This window comes from Morone saxatilis, unplaced genomic scaffold, assembly GCF_004916995.1.
Source record: "Morone saxatilis isolate NCDOM2014 unplaced genomic scaffold, NCSU_SB_2.0 Contig10, whole genome shotgun sequence".
NCBI classification, from domain to species: domain Eukaryota; kingdom Metazoa; phylum Chordata; class Actinopteri; family Moronidae; genus Morone; species Morone saxatilis.
In genome coordinates this window covers 11,514,177-11,525,877 of record NW_023339652.1, presented here as the reverse complement: position 1 = coordinate 11,525,877, position 11,701 = coordinate 11,514,177, and the positions used below count along the sequence as shown (strand labels likewise).

Below are 11,701 nucleotides of genomic sequence, written 5' to 3'. Positions count from 1 at the left end.
TACTGATCCATCCAACTTCAAATCTCTGATCAAAACCCAACTTTTTAGAAGTGCTTTTAATGATTAATTCCTTGTTGAGTGTTGTAGACATAGCCATAATTACTTAGTGTGTTGTTTTTATTACCTTTTTCTTTTCCTTTTAACTTATGTAAGGTGTCTTTGAGTTTCTTGAAAAGCGCTTTATAAATTAAATGTATTATTATTATTATTATTACTATAGAATTAAATAAATAAATACAGATGCTTGGTGAGACCTTACTAGGTTGAAATCCTTACGGCCAGATAGTTACTCCTGGGAAGTAGAACAAGTGAGAGCCACTTCACCTCGAGGTCCCCTGAGTCCTGTCTACAATAAATGATTAGCAAAGGAAGAGAGAAAGAACACTGCTGAATTTCAAAGAGAAGTGTTTGAGGTTTTTGAAAGATCACCTCTGCTAAACTTTCGACGTCGTGTTTCCATCAACCTATTGACCGGAGATCACTTTCTAACCTCTCTCCCTCCCCATGCAGCCTCACCACATTGCTCCAGGCCATGGCATTTATGAATTATTTAAAAACAGTTGCATTGCACATGAAATTAATATTCGGACATTTTCTATTATCTGCTGACAGCTTAGTCTCTCTCTCTCCCTACTATCTGTTATTTTGGTAATGATCTGTATTCCTGTGGCATTAGGTTGGTCAGAGCTTGTACCCATTGATGCAACGTGCCAGGCATGCTGAGTGAGGTTAGACTGGGCTGCTCTGTTTCTCCTTACTCCTGCACTGGTTTACTGGCAGGTGATTTTTCTCTCTTTCCACTGCACATTGCTTAGGCTTGCCCAAGCCAGTTCCCACTACCTTCAAAGTAACATCTGTTTTCTTCATGGCTCAGTATTCTGAAATGCTGCTTTTACAGTCGTCCTAACTGGTTTGGTTATTTGATATTTGCATTGCCGGCTCCAGCCCATTAAACGTTTAAAAGCAAGGCACAGCTTGGCAGTGAGCACAGTTCACTGACTCAATAAATTATGCATCAAAAAACATCTCTTGGAATTGCACTTGCTGTATTGCAGTGAAATCAGTGTGTCCTATGAATTTCAAACAGAATGGCTCCCCCTAGTGCCAAAGTCTAACTGGATAATAATTTCAGTCATTAAAATCACTAGCTTTTTCTTTCTTTTCAAATGCAATAAAGCCGAACCTTTTCACACACCTGCAATGACTAACTCAGAGTTTATTCACAGTAATACACTTTCTGATTCTGCTATATAGCCCAAACTCAACAGTGAACAGTTAGCTGTGAGTAAATTTGGAGATGTGGGGGTACTCTTAGACCCCTCAAGAATCGAAGAATACATTTAAAAATACAAAATTGACCATATTGTGGAATACTTCCCATTTAACCTCACACTATGTGCTATCGTGCCCACTTAACACACCCCAGCTTCACACATAATGAATTATTCAAGCTTGATGCGGTTCTGTCCATGCACTGTGCCCTGAGGGCTACATACAGCCTCTTTTGGAAATGACTACAGCGTCGGTGTGGGAAGAGTGAAAAGTGTTTGTCACCTCAAATTTTCAAGACAGGCACAAAGTGATGCACAAAGAGAGACACCACATTTACTCATATGGTATTTCTATATTGTTTATGTATTTGTCAGCGTTGGTTAGTCTGCAGAGGAAGATTGTCAGCAGTGTTTTATTAATAAAAGTGGCTATATTTTGACATTTTTGTGCAAACCATTTCTCCTTTTCAGTTACTCAGCACACATAAACTTTAGGCTCCACTGTTTCATGAAACTCACAGATGCGATGCCAAATCTATCTTTCTATCTTTCTCTTTTACCCCATGATGAAGGATTGTGTGGGTGGCTTAAGTAAGGAGCTGTCTGTTCTTTGTTTAGTCAATATTTCAACCTTTCCTGCTGCCATAGGCTACTGCCCGCTGAAGTGATTCAGCAGATACTATTTCTATGTGATTTTTTGTACATGGTAATATGTTTTCTATCTGGAACTTTCATGTTTGTCTGATGTTCCTGTCTTGGCAGGATGTGCAGAAAAATCTTCCTTTGGCAAACTATATAAAGATTGAAAAAAATTACAGAATGTGTTTTTTTAGTCCACCCACATCTTGGGAGTGCTTGTGGATCAAGGGGCTTCGCCAAATAAAATATGATGTAAACTGACAACTACATGATAGAAATCAGCTTTATTAATTACCCAGATTTAAAAAGGCTGAGGATCAGTGTGTAGGTGTACGTGTGCGTTCGAGGAGGCAACCTCCTAACAGTCGAACACGAGGTGCATGAAAAATGAAAGTCAGCTTTGAATTCTGCGAGCCTGTATTCTGATGTTTGTCAGGTCTGAGCTGGCAAGAACACTGTTGACAGTTGGGCCGTGGGAATGGCAGCAACGAGGCTGCATCTGTGAGATTTTCCATTTTTCTTAGAAAGAATGAACTATTTCTGTCCTGTCAAACAAAATGCGGAGCGGCTGAATGAAGTAAAAGCCAGAAAAGATAATTAACTGCAATGATTTAATCCCAGCTCTGAGTTAAGCCAAGGTTTTGATAAGTGTTCATTAGGATATTAGACAGCAGGGCAGTTTAGTGGGAATGGTGGTTATCAGATGCTGTCCTGTATTTGACCTTTAATCTCTTTGTAGAGAGGTGAAACTGAAAACACAAGATTTAAAGGGCTGTATCAATTCAAATGTGCTTTATTGGCAAAAAATAAGTTATGTTTTCAAGTTGTAAATCAGTGTACATTCAGAAAATATACACAAAGTACATTCACATTTACATACACCCATTCAAATAACTTAAATAATAATGCATTCTAAAACAATACCAAAAGACTACTATTCCTAATAAACATACTCAAATCCAGATTGGCCATGTGCCTGCCTTTTACTGCACAGGAAGTGTATGTGTCACTGATACACATTGTCCCACACAGTTGAGCAAATGTACCATTTCCCACTGAAATGCACCAGTGATTATTACCAGTGACACTAACTGGCCCTATTTTCAGGACAAAGGGCTAAAATAAACAGTTATGTATATATATATGTTCTTCTGGCATCTCTTCAGAACTGAAGTGTCAAGTCACTCTGCAAATTGGTAGAACTACTTTGGAGTGCAGGAATTAACTTTTCAACTTTAGACTAATTGACCATAAACATCATCTTTAAAGTTTATAACTATATTGTTGAGCTCAGAGAATTGATACAATGCATTCATTCCTGTGATCTGATGTTTTCAGCAATTGCCACTAACGGCAGTAGGTGTGAATAACTGTGGCTTACAAGCTGGAATTGATTCTGTCTTGAAATGTTTGTCTGGGAAAAATCCATAATCCTCATACTTCTTTAAATAAAGCAACAAGACTAAAGCAGTGGCGTGTTTGTAAAAACCTCTTTTAAATCACTTTTGTTCTCAGTTTCACCCCCTTGCATTGATGAACAAATAGTTGCATTTGCCTTCATTGACACTCTGCCAAAAGAAGAAAAGTGTAAGCAAACTTTCACTTTGTAGCATTTATGGACAGTTGACCACATTGGCAATGATCACAGAACACGAGAACTTGAGAACACAGGTTTTTACTTTCGATTGCATTTTATTCAACACTGTGTCCATTCCTTGTGTAATGCTAATTGATATTGTTTGTGTAACTGCCTTAGTGCAGAGGTAGTGGTTGCTTCCTGCATGGGGTAAAGTTTCAAAAATAATGTCAACATCTGTTAAAAACAGAAAAGGCACATAAGAAGCCCCTAGCAAAGACGTTTAAAATTTCATACTAGTGAAACAACACATTTAAGAAATGGGCATTATATAATAACAGCATAACTTCATCAGGAGGCAATCTGCTGCAGTGTTCATGGCATCAGAGATGCATACAATGACAGGATCAGCTGCATCACAGCATTTTTTTGTGATTATTGTATCACAGAAGTCAATAATTAAGATCCCAGAGGAACATTATCACAGCCATCTATTCTATAAAGTATTTAAATATTGCACAGACAGTTGTGGAAGACCCTTTACTTGAGTAAATGTAGCAATACCAAAATGGAAACAGTATGTTACAAGTAAAAGTAACAGTTTGCTTGAATAAAAGTACAGCTGTACCAGTGTTATCAGCAACATGTTGATTAAGTATGTATCTAAAGTATTAAAACAGTGCCTTTAGGTCACCACTGATCACACAGGCATATTTCCCCTTCTTTCTTTCTTTCTTTCTTTCTTTCTATAATGTCATAAATGTCTATAATCACTCGGATACACATCCCAACCACTGTCTGTTTAAATACTACAGCTACATCTTACAAACAGGCACTATTTCAGCTTATTTGAACGCCTGATGATGTTTTGAGTGATGTTGAGGCTTTTATTAAAGATCATAAGATCATTTGCTTGCTTCTTTTTTGTTTTTACCAAAATAAGACGCATAGTGGCCACATTTCTGTTTACTGCGTCACGAGTGAACACACGCGACACTTGTTCCTATTCCCGGATTGGTCAGCGATACCGGGAAACCTCCTCGTGATATGTCAGCCGGTATAAATACTCGGAGCCGCCCTCTTCTCACGCAGCCCTGTTTTATGAGGGAAAATGTATCGTCTCGGCCAACAGACTATCTCCAAGATCGCTTTCAATTCCTTTTTATCTACTGTGCCACGGGAATATTTTCATTTTACGAGACAATACAATAAAAGCTGGTCGTGTATTGGCTGATTTTTGATCAAATTATACATTCGTTTGCGCGAAAATGCCAAGGACCAAGAAGAAGAATAGCAGGGGTAAGTGAGCCAGCGGCCGCATTGCTTTGGCCTTGCTTACCTGACGTCTGTGTGCTCACGGTAGTTGTAGTTCTTTTCGTGTTGTCGGTCCATTGAGTGGAGTTGAACGTGTTTACAGGAAGGACTACAAACGTCAGAGGCCGGCCTACGTCAAAACACAAAGCTAACTAACTAGCAGTGGTCACACAAAGCATCGCTGTTACTGACAACGTGCCATCATACGACTTCCATGCTTTTGCTAACAGTTGGTTAATGGTTCATAAACTAGTTTATATTTCACGCCAACCTTGTTGATATGTGTCGGAGTTTACAAGCTAACGCCAGCTAGCGTTGACTCCCCACTAGCTTTGGTTGCCAGGCAAAGTTTAGTTAAATAAAAATACCGTATGACAACTTGACAGCTTTTATCGTGGCTAATGTCTCGATACACGAACAAATAATGTGTTGCAGGTCTTCATAACAGACTTATTAGCTCTTACTGTGTAAAGTGGGGTCATCCCGTGTGCACATTGCCCTCAATTAATCTGCAGCCCAATTTGGGGCAACTAGTATTCCGTCAGACTAACATTAGCTGACTTTAAACTGTTATGCAAGGCAGATAATCTCTGTGTGTAATGTTAATTTTATTGGGTTGTTATTGTTCAGCGACAGAAGGCGGACATTTTGGACTCCAGAGAGCGGGCTGGAAAAGAGGCGGCGCCCCGGTTCTCAGAAATCAGCTGTAGTGTGGGGAGAGTCCACGTCAACACAACCACACAGGAGTAGCATTTAGAAGATAAAATGGCTTTCAGCTGACAGGGCTTCCTATAGTGTTTGTCACGGCTTGAGGTGATCAAACGCATGCATTATTTGGCTGGGAGTAACCTACAGCGTGTACTTAAACTGATAAACTCACCAACATGTCCTCAAGAGGTGAATTCAGGTCAGACCCAGTTGAGTCAGAGTCTGGTTACACAGCCATTGAGGAATGTCATTTTCTACACATTATGTAGTTTTTATTGGAAGTTCCCCATAACTAATGCAACCAAAGCTTTTCAGTTTAGCGAAATGAACAGACTTGAGATTTTCACACCTTTTTTTTTCTTTTTCTTTTCAGCTCTGAATTGTCACAACTCACCCACATTCTTGTTTGCAGATAGACCTTTTTAAATGTGATGCCTAGACTGGCAAGCACTCTGGACTTTTATATTGTGGCCTACACTTGGGTTGGAAAGAGACATTTGCTTCCTCCTTCCCCTTCCGTGACGCGTGGTTGCTCGTATGCATTTCTTGTGAGCTGGTGGTTTTGCAGCTGAAGGTAATCGCCGTGGCAGACTGTCAGAGCTTCCGGCCCGTCACCGGAGCTCGCTTGCGTTGACCCGCGTCCCTCCAACCTGAACGTCATGTTGTGTTTACACAGTCGGGAGAAGTGTGGGGTGCCCTTGACCCTGACGGCGCTGTGCATTTTCACGTGAAAGTACAGCTGGATAAGGCGCGCAAGGGACACGAAACAGATTAGATAACCGCAGTATTTGCCACAGTACCTGCGTGGAGCCGGAGTTACATAATAAACTCACACAGACCTGCTGCACTGTACTAATGCCACTAATCTTTTTCTCCAGGAGGGCAGCATGGACATGTGCAGCCTTTCAGTGATGAGGATGCCTCCATTGAGACCCTCAGTCATTGCAGCAGCTTCAGTGACACCACCAGTGTCGCAGATGAAGGTGAGTTTCTGCACCAGCGCGTGCAACCGTTTGTGTTCGGCGTGCTCCGTCTTTGTCTCAACATGTCAGTGTGAGTGGTGACTGTGCTGTCAGTGGGCGTCAGCATCATGAGTTAGTGTTTGCAGGTTGTGTACGCTCCATGTTGTATTGCGTCCAGTCGTTCTTATCAGTACTGAAAGCCATGTCAGGCAAGTGTCCATTTACTGTATTTTGGTACGTTGCCAGGTGGAGAGGCCAGTGAGGACACAGCCCAGGAGGATTTCCAGTACAAGCTGAAGGGGTTCATAGACAGCACTGTGGATAAGAGGTAAAAGGTCCCGCCTGGTGATTTCCACTGTCTGCATTCACATGTTATCTGATCTTGGCGCGCAGGCTGTAACGTGCGTGTCTGTGCAGAGTTTAATTTTTAGGAGATACTGAAAATAAAGTTACTTTATCTAAAAAGAATGCAACGATTGTTAAGGAGGAGGAAAACATTTTAGGTTTTCTTTGGTGATTTGGAGAGGAAATTAGTAATTTAACAAAAATTCACGTACAGTGTTGTGTCTCCAGCTACATGTGTTTTTAAGTAGGTGTAACTAAAACAATTTAAAAGGCTTATTTATGGTATTGATTGCCTGAGTTTGGAGTGCCATTGTCAATCACAGGAGAAGGGTGTCATTGAGGTTTGCAGCCCAGTCAAGTTAAAAATAGTCTTCATCCCCAATAAGGCCACTCACCATTGGTCTGCTGAATGTGATATTAAAGTAGGGATGCAACGAGAGCGCCACTTCACTGCCAATGCCATGTGTGATGAAACTTTAAGCTTGTACTTGCAACACATGAACCAAACGTTATAGTGAGTTTTCCTGTGCAGGGACTGTTTTATTTAAAATGTATCTAATTGCTCGTTTAATTTTTAACTCTTTCGGCCTCATCCTAGCCAAAGCAGTGGGTGTTGAGCACATGTTAGTTGACTTGGCAAATGTCTTAACTGAAGTAGTTAATTTTTTCTGACATTATACGATTGTGCATCATTTGTCAGGGATAATTATTGTCTAATGGCACTAATGAATGTTTGTGTACCTGTTTTCAGTGCTAAGACCAGACAAGGGGCACTGGATGGGCTTAAGACGGCAATGGCCACACGGATCCTGTATGAGTTCATCTCGGAAAGAAGGATGACCATCACAGACAGCATTGAACGATGCCTCAAGAAAGGTACCACAAAAGAAAATTAAAGATATTTCAGTCCGGTTTAAACCCAGTGACATATTTTCTGTAGTCGAACATGCAAGTCATTTTATTTCTGTAGGCTCTGATTGTATGTTTAAATCTCCTAATGCCAATTTCACCCTAGATTTTAAGTTAATTCCCACCTCTCTCTATGTCAGGCAAAGGCGAGGAGCAGCGAGCGGCAGCTTCTTTAGCCTGCCTGCTGTGTATCCAGCTGGGCTCGGGCATCGAGAGCGAGGAGGTGTTCAAGACCCTCAAACCCATCTTCAAAAACATCCTGGCAGATGGATCAGCCAACATACAAGCCAGACAGGCAGTGAGTACCTGATATCATCTGTGGCAGAGCAGCACACTGTACCTGCTACTATGTGGTTATCTGTTTCTTTTTTTTGAAGCATGTGTCTATCCTGTGGAAAGTCAACTAAACCAATCTTTCCATTTCTCTAATAGGTGGCGACAAGTCTGGGCCTCTGTACTTTAGTCGCAGAAGATGATATTTTGGTGAGTTCTTGATCACTTTTGGTGTCTTTTCCTGCTTTTTCAAACCTTGGATTAAGGGCAAGTAACAGTGATGTCTCTTCCACAGCATTTTTGTAAGTTGTTTGTGCTCATTATCGGTTGTAACATTGTGCCTCATTCGGGCTTAACATTAGTGTTGTCAACAGTAGTGGCAGCTGAACTCAAACGTGCCTCAATGAATTACTCCTGAAGTCATAAACATGTTTGTGATGACTGGTGTTGTATTTCTATTTTAAACACTTTTTTTTCTTTTTAATTTTTTTGCACTACAACCTCCAGTCTTCATTTTATGCTTGCTACTTCCTGCTTTAGGACGTGCATGCTACCATGGAGTGCTTTGAGAACCTGTTCACCCGGTCCTATGCTAGGGTGGATGGAACCTGTCCTCTGATCAGTCCCCAGACAAGCCAGCTCCACACCAACGCCCTGCTGTCCTGGGCACTGTTGCTCACCATCTGCACTGCCAACCAGCTCAAAGACGTCCTGCACAAGTAAGACTCGCTCCCGCTGTCAAGTCTACAAGTTTACCTCAACCACACATTTTATTTAACTGAAACACCGATCCAGATTTAAAAAAAAAAAAAAAAGTTTGAATGCATCGGTCTTGTTGTACAGACACCTGCCTAAACTGCCAAGATTGCTGGAAAGTGAGGATGTCAACATGAGAATTGCTGCAGGGGAGACCATTGCCCTGCTCTTTGAGCTGGCCAGAGACATGGACTCTGTAAGTCAACAGCCACGCTGTGTTTTCACAGGATCTGCCTGTCACTTGTGTAGTGCAGTCAACTTTTGGGACTAAATTATTGTTAGTTTTTTTTTTTTTTTTTTGTGCCTTAAATTGCATGTTAACTTGACTGTCTGGCTGCATTTAATAACCTGTTCCTTTATGTATATGCATCCGTCCAGTGTGATGTCTCTCTTTTTCCTTGGGACATGAATGCAGCATCTTTCGGTGTCTTCTTTCAGGAGTTTGAGTTTGATAACTGGGAGGAACTGTGCGACAAACTGAACGCGTTGGCCACAGACTGTAACAAGCACAGAGCCAAGACGGACAAGAGGAAGCAGCGGTCGGTGTTTCGGGACGTCCTGAAGGCTGTCGAGGTGGGTGTTGACGTCACCTTGGTTTGTTACGTTTTAATTTACATTTTATGTGCTTCTTCCGAGAGCGACAAGTTAAGTTGTCTGGTTGATCTGTATTCTTCCAGGAAGGTGACTTCCAGCCTGAGAACATTCGTTTTGGGACAGAGCGCATGACCATTGATAGCTGGGTCAGAAAGAGGACTTACGATGCTTTCAGAGAGTTTGTGGGCTCTGGGATGAATTACCACCTACAGGTGTATATATATTTTTTTTCTAAGTTGTTAAATATTGGTGGAGCATTGCATAAACCTGAGTCGACGACAACCTCATAATTTAAATCCATGCGAGTCGACATTTTAACTTAATTGCGCTGCCGAAGCATGAGGTTGCGGTTGTTGGGTTGGATGATGTGTAACGGGAGCATGACACGGCACTAAAACACAGTGGAGATCTGTGGGTCTGCCCAATGCAGGATGACAACACTTACAACTTGATTTAGGATAATGTTGCGTTATGTAGAAATAACAAGCCATTACAAGTAGCTGGTTGGAAAGCAGTCTGGCTGGCAGCCAGCGCTAATGGAAAACTGCAACATCTCTCAAGAAAAGATGAGACAATGGAACATATTTCATATCAAGCACTGTAAGCAGTATCTAAAAGTGGCCAACTACTGTTGTATAGATTTTGTATTTTGCTTGTATTGTCTTACGCTGATGGTTGGTAGAAGTTCTTAATGCGTTTCTTTCTTTGTTTCTCTCCTAAACAAGGGTAATGAGTTCATCAGAGATGTGTTTGAACTGGGACCACCCATGCTGGTTGATTCCGCCACAATGAAGGCCATGAAAATCTCTCGCTTTGAAAGGGTATGTGTACAAGTTATTCAAACCATGGCATTGTGGTTTTGTCATTTGCTACATTAAACGTACTGTACATACTTGTAGCTTTTGTATTAAGTTTTTCCCTCTTCCCTTTTCCAGCATCTGCACAACTCTGCTGCGTTCAAGGCGAGGACCAAGGCCAGAAGCAAGTTCAGGGACAAGAGGGTGGATGTGGGAGAATTTTAACAAATCTATTTTTTTCTGTCTTTTTTTGACTCTAATAACATTTATCAGGCGTCCCTGCTTTTTAGATCAATTGTCACGACTTTGTGTCACCCTCCTATGAAATCCTTCTTTTGATTACCAAACTCACCCTCTGCAGAGTTGAAGGGTGGATTTGCTCTGTAGCGCACAGAAGTTTCCCTTTTTCAGCCACCTTTCAAAGCTGCAGGAGGTGAGCATTTTGATAATCAAACAATAGATTTTGTATAGCGAGAGTATAACTTTAATGTATCCACACATTAACAGTGGTGTTGTACATACAGTGTATATTTGGTCTGTCCTCATGTTAATATTCATCATGTGGCCTTTTTATTTGAATATATGTAATAAGTTATATAACTTAGCCAGCATTTGTCTTTGCACCATGTACTTCTGTTTAGTTCATAGCAATGTCAAAAACATGTTGTGACTGTCATAACCCTTTTCTTATTTAAGTTGCACTACCTTGTTAACCCATAGCAGGTTATTTCCAGTGAATATTGTGTTGTCTTTTTAGTATTGGGTATGTAATCTAAAGGGCAAGGATGGTGAAATAAACACTGAAAAGCTATAAGAAGGGTAGCTTTCATTTTTGCTCATGTTTTTTATACGATGCTGTTAACTGACTCACTTAAAGTGATGCTAGCTGCCTAAGATCAGTTGACTGATTCATCTGATTGAATGTTTTGGAACCCCCGATCCCTCGCTCGAAGCATAATTTCCCCATTGTTGGAAGTAAATAAAAATGGCAGTAGGTTTTGGGGAAGTGGCTTGAAACTAAACTGGAAGAGAATTTAGCAAGTGAGTTTTTGGCTTCAATTTCAACTCCTGGCAGATATATGGAGGTCATTTTGAGCGAATGGGCAGTACAAATCTTATTTATTGCGACTTGAACATATCAAAGGCAGTGATCTTGCAGCCAGGGTGACTGAGTAGTACACTCTGCCTGTATCCTCCTACACAGACATGACTCTCTGTGATTGCACTTCATGGGTTATTGATAAAAGCTGGTCAGTAAAGCTATTGAGGGAGCACCAGGAAATGATGGAACATGCATTGTACACATTTACTCCCCAAGGTCCCACTCATAGGCCATTGCTTTTACAGTAGCCAATATCACATGCTAGAGGTAAACGTCACAAAGCTACAAATAGTCCCATCAATAACGTCGGCCTGTTACCCAGGAGCTTGGAGCACACGTAGACATCCTGCAATCGATGCACCCGTTCAGCACCCCCCTACCTCGGGTGAAACAATATTGCCTTCAGGAGGAAGCAGCAACCTGGACCTGATATATTTTTCGTGGCCTGGCCTGGC

The 11,701-nt window shown here is 41.2% G+C and overlaps 1 protein-coding gene across 1 annotated transcript; it reads left to right on the top strand.

The window, feature by feature from the left end:
• Positions 1-4,559: 4,559 nt before the first annotated feature.
• Positions 4,560-10,958, top strand: ifrd1 (interferon-related developmental regulator 1). Its single transcript, XM_035677650.1, has 12 exons — positions 4,560-4,785; positions 6,387-6,491; positions 6,717-6,798; positions 7,567-7,691; positions 7,865-8,022; positions 8,157-8,207; positions 8,538-8,716; positions 8,841-8,949; positions 9,192-9,326; positions 9,431-9,559; positions 10,073-10,168; positions 10,283-10,958. The coding sequence occupies exons 1-12, from the start codon at positions 4,755-4,757 to the stop codon at positions 10,367-10,369; spliced, it is 1,287 nt and encodes a 428-aa protein (XP_035533543.1). The 5' UTR covers positions 4,560-4,754; the 3' UTR covers positions 10,370-10,958.
• Positions 10,959-11,701: the final 743 nt, after the last annotated feature.

Coding starts and splice junctions, on each gene's coding strand:
- ifrd1 (XM_035677650.1), top strand. CDS start 4,755: ATGCCAAGGACCAAGAAGAAGAATAGCAGGG. Junction 8,208..8,537: donor TCGCAGAAGATGATATTTTG/GTGAGTTCTTGA, acceptor TTCCTGCTTTAG/GACGTGCATGCTACCATGGA. Junction 10,169..10,282: donor AAATCTCTCGCTTTGAAAGG/GTATGTGTACAA, acceptor TCCCTTTTCCAG/CATCTGCACAACTCTGCTGC.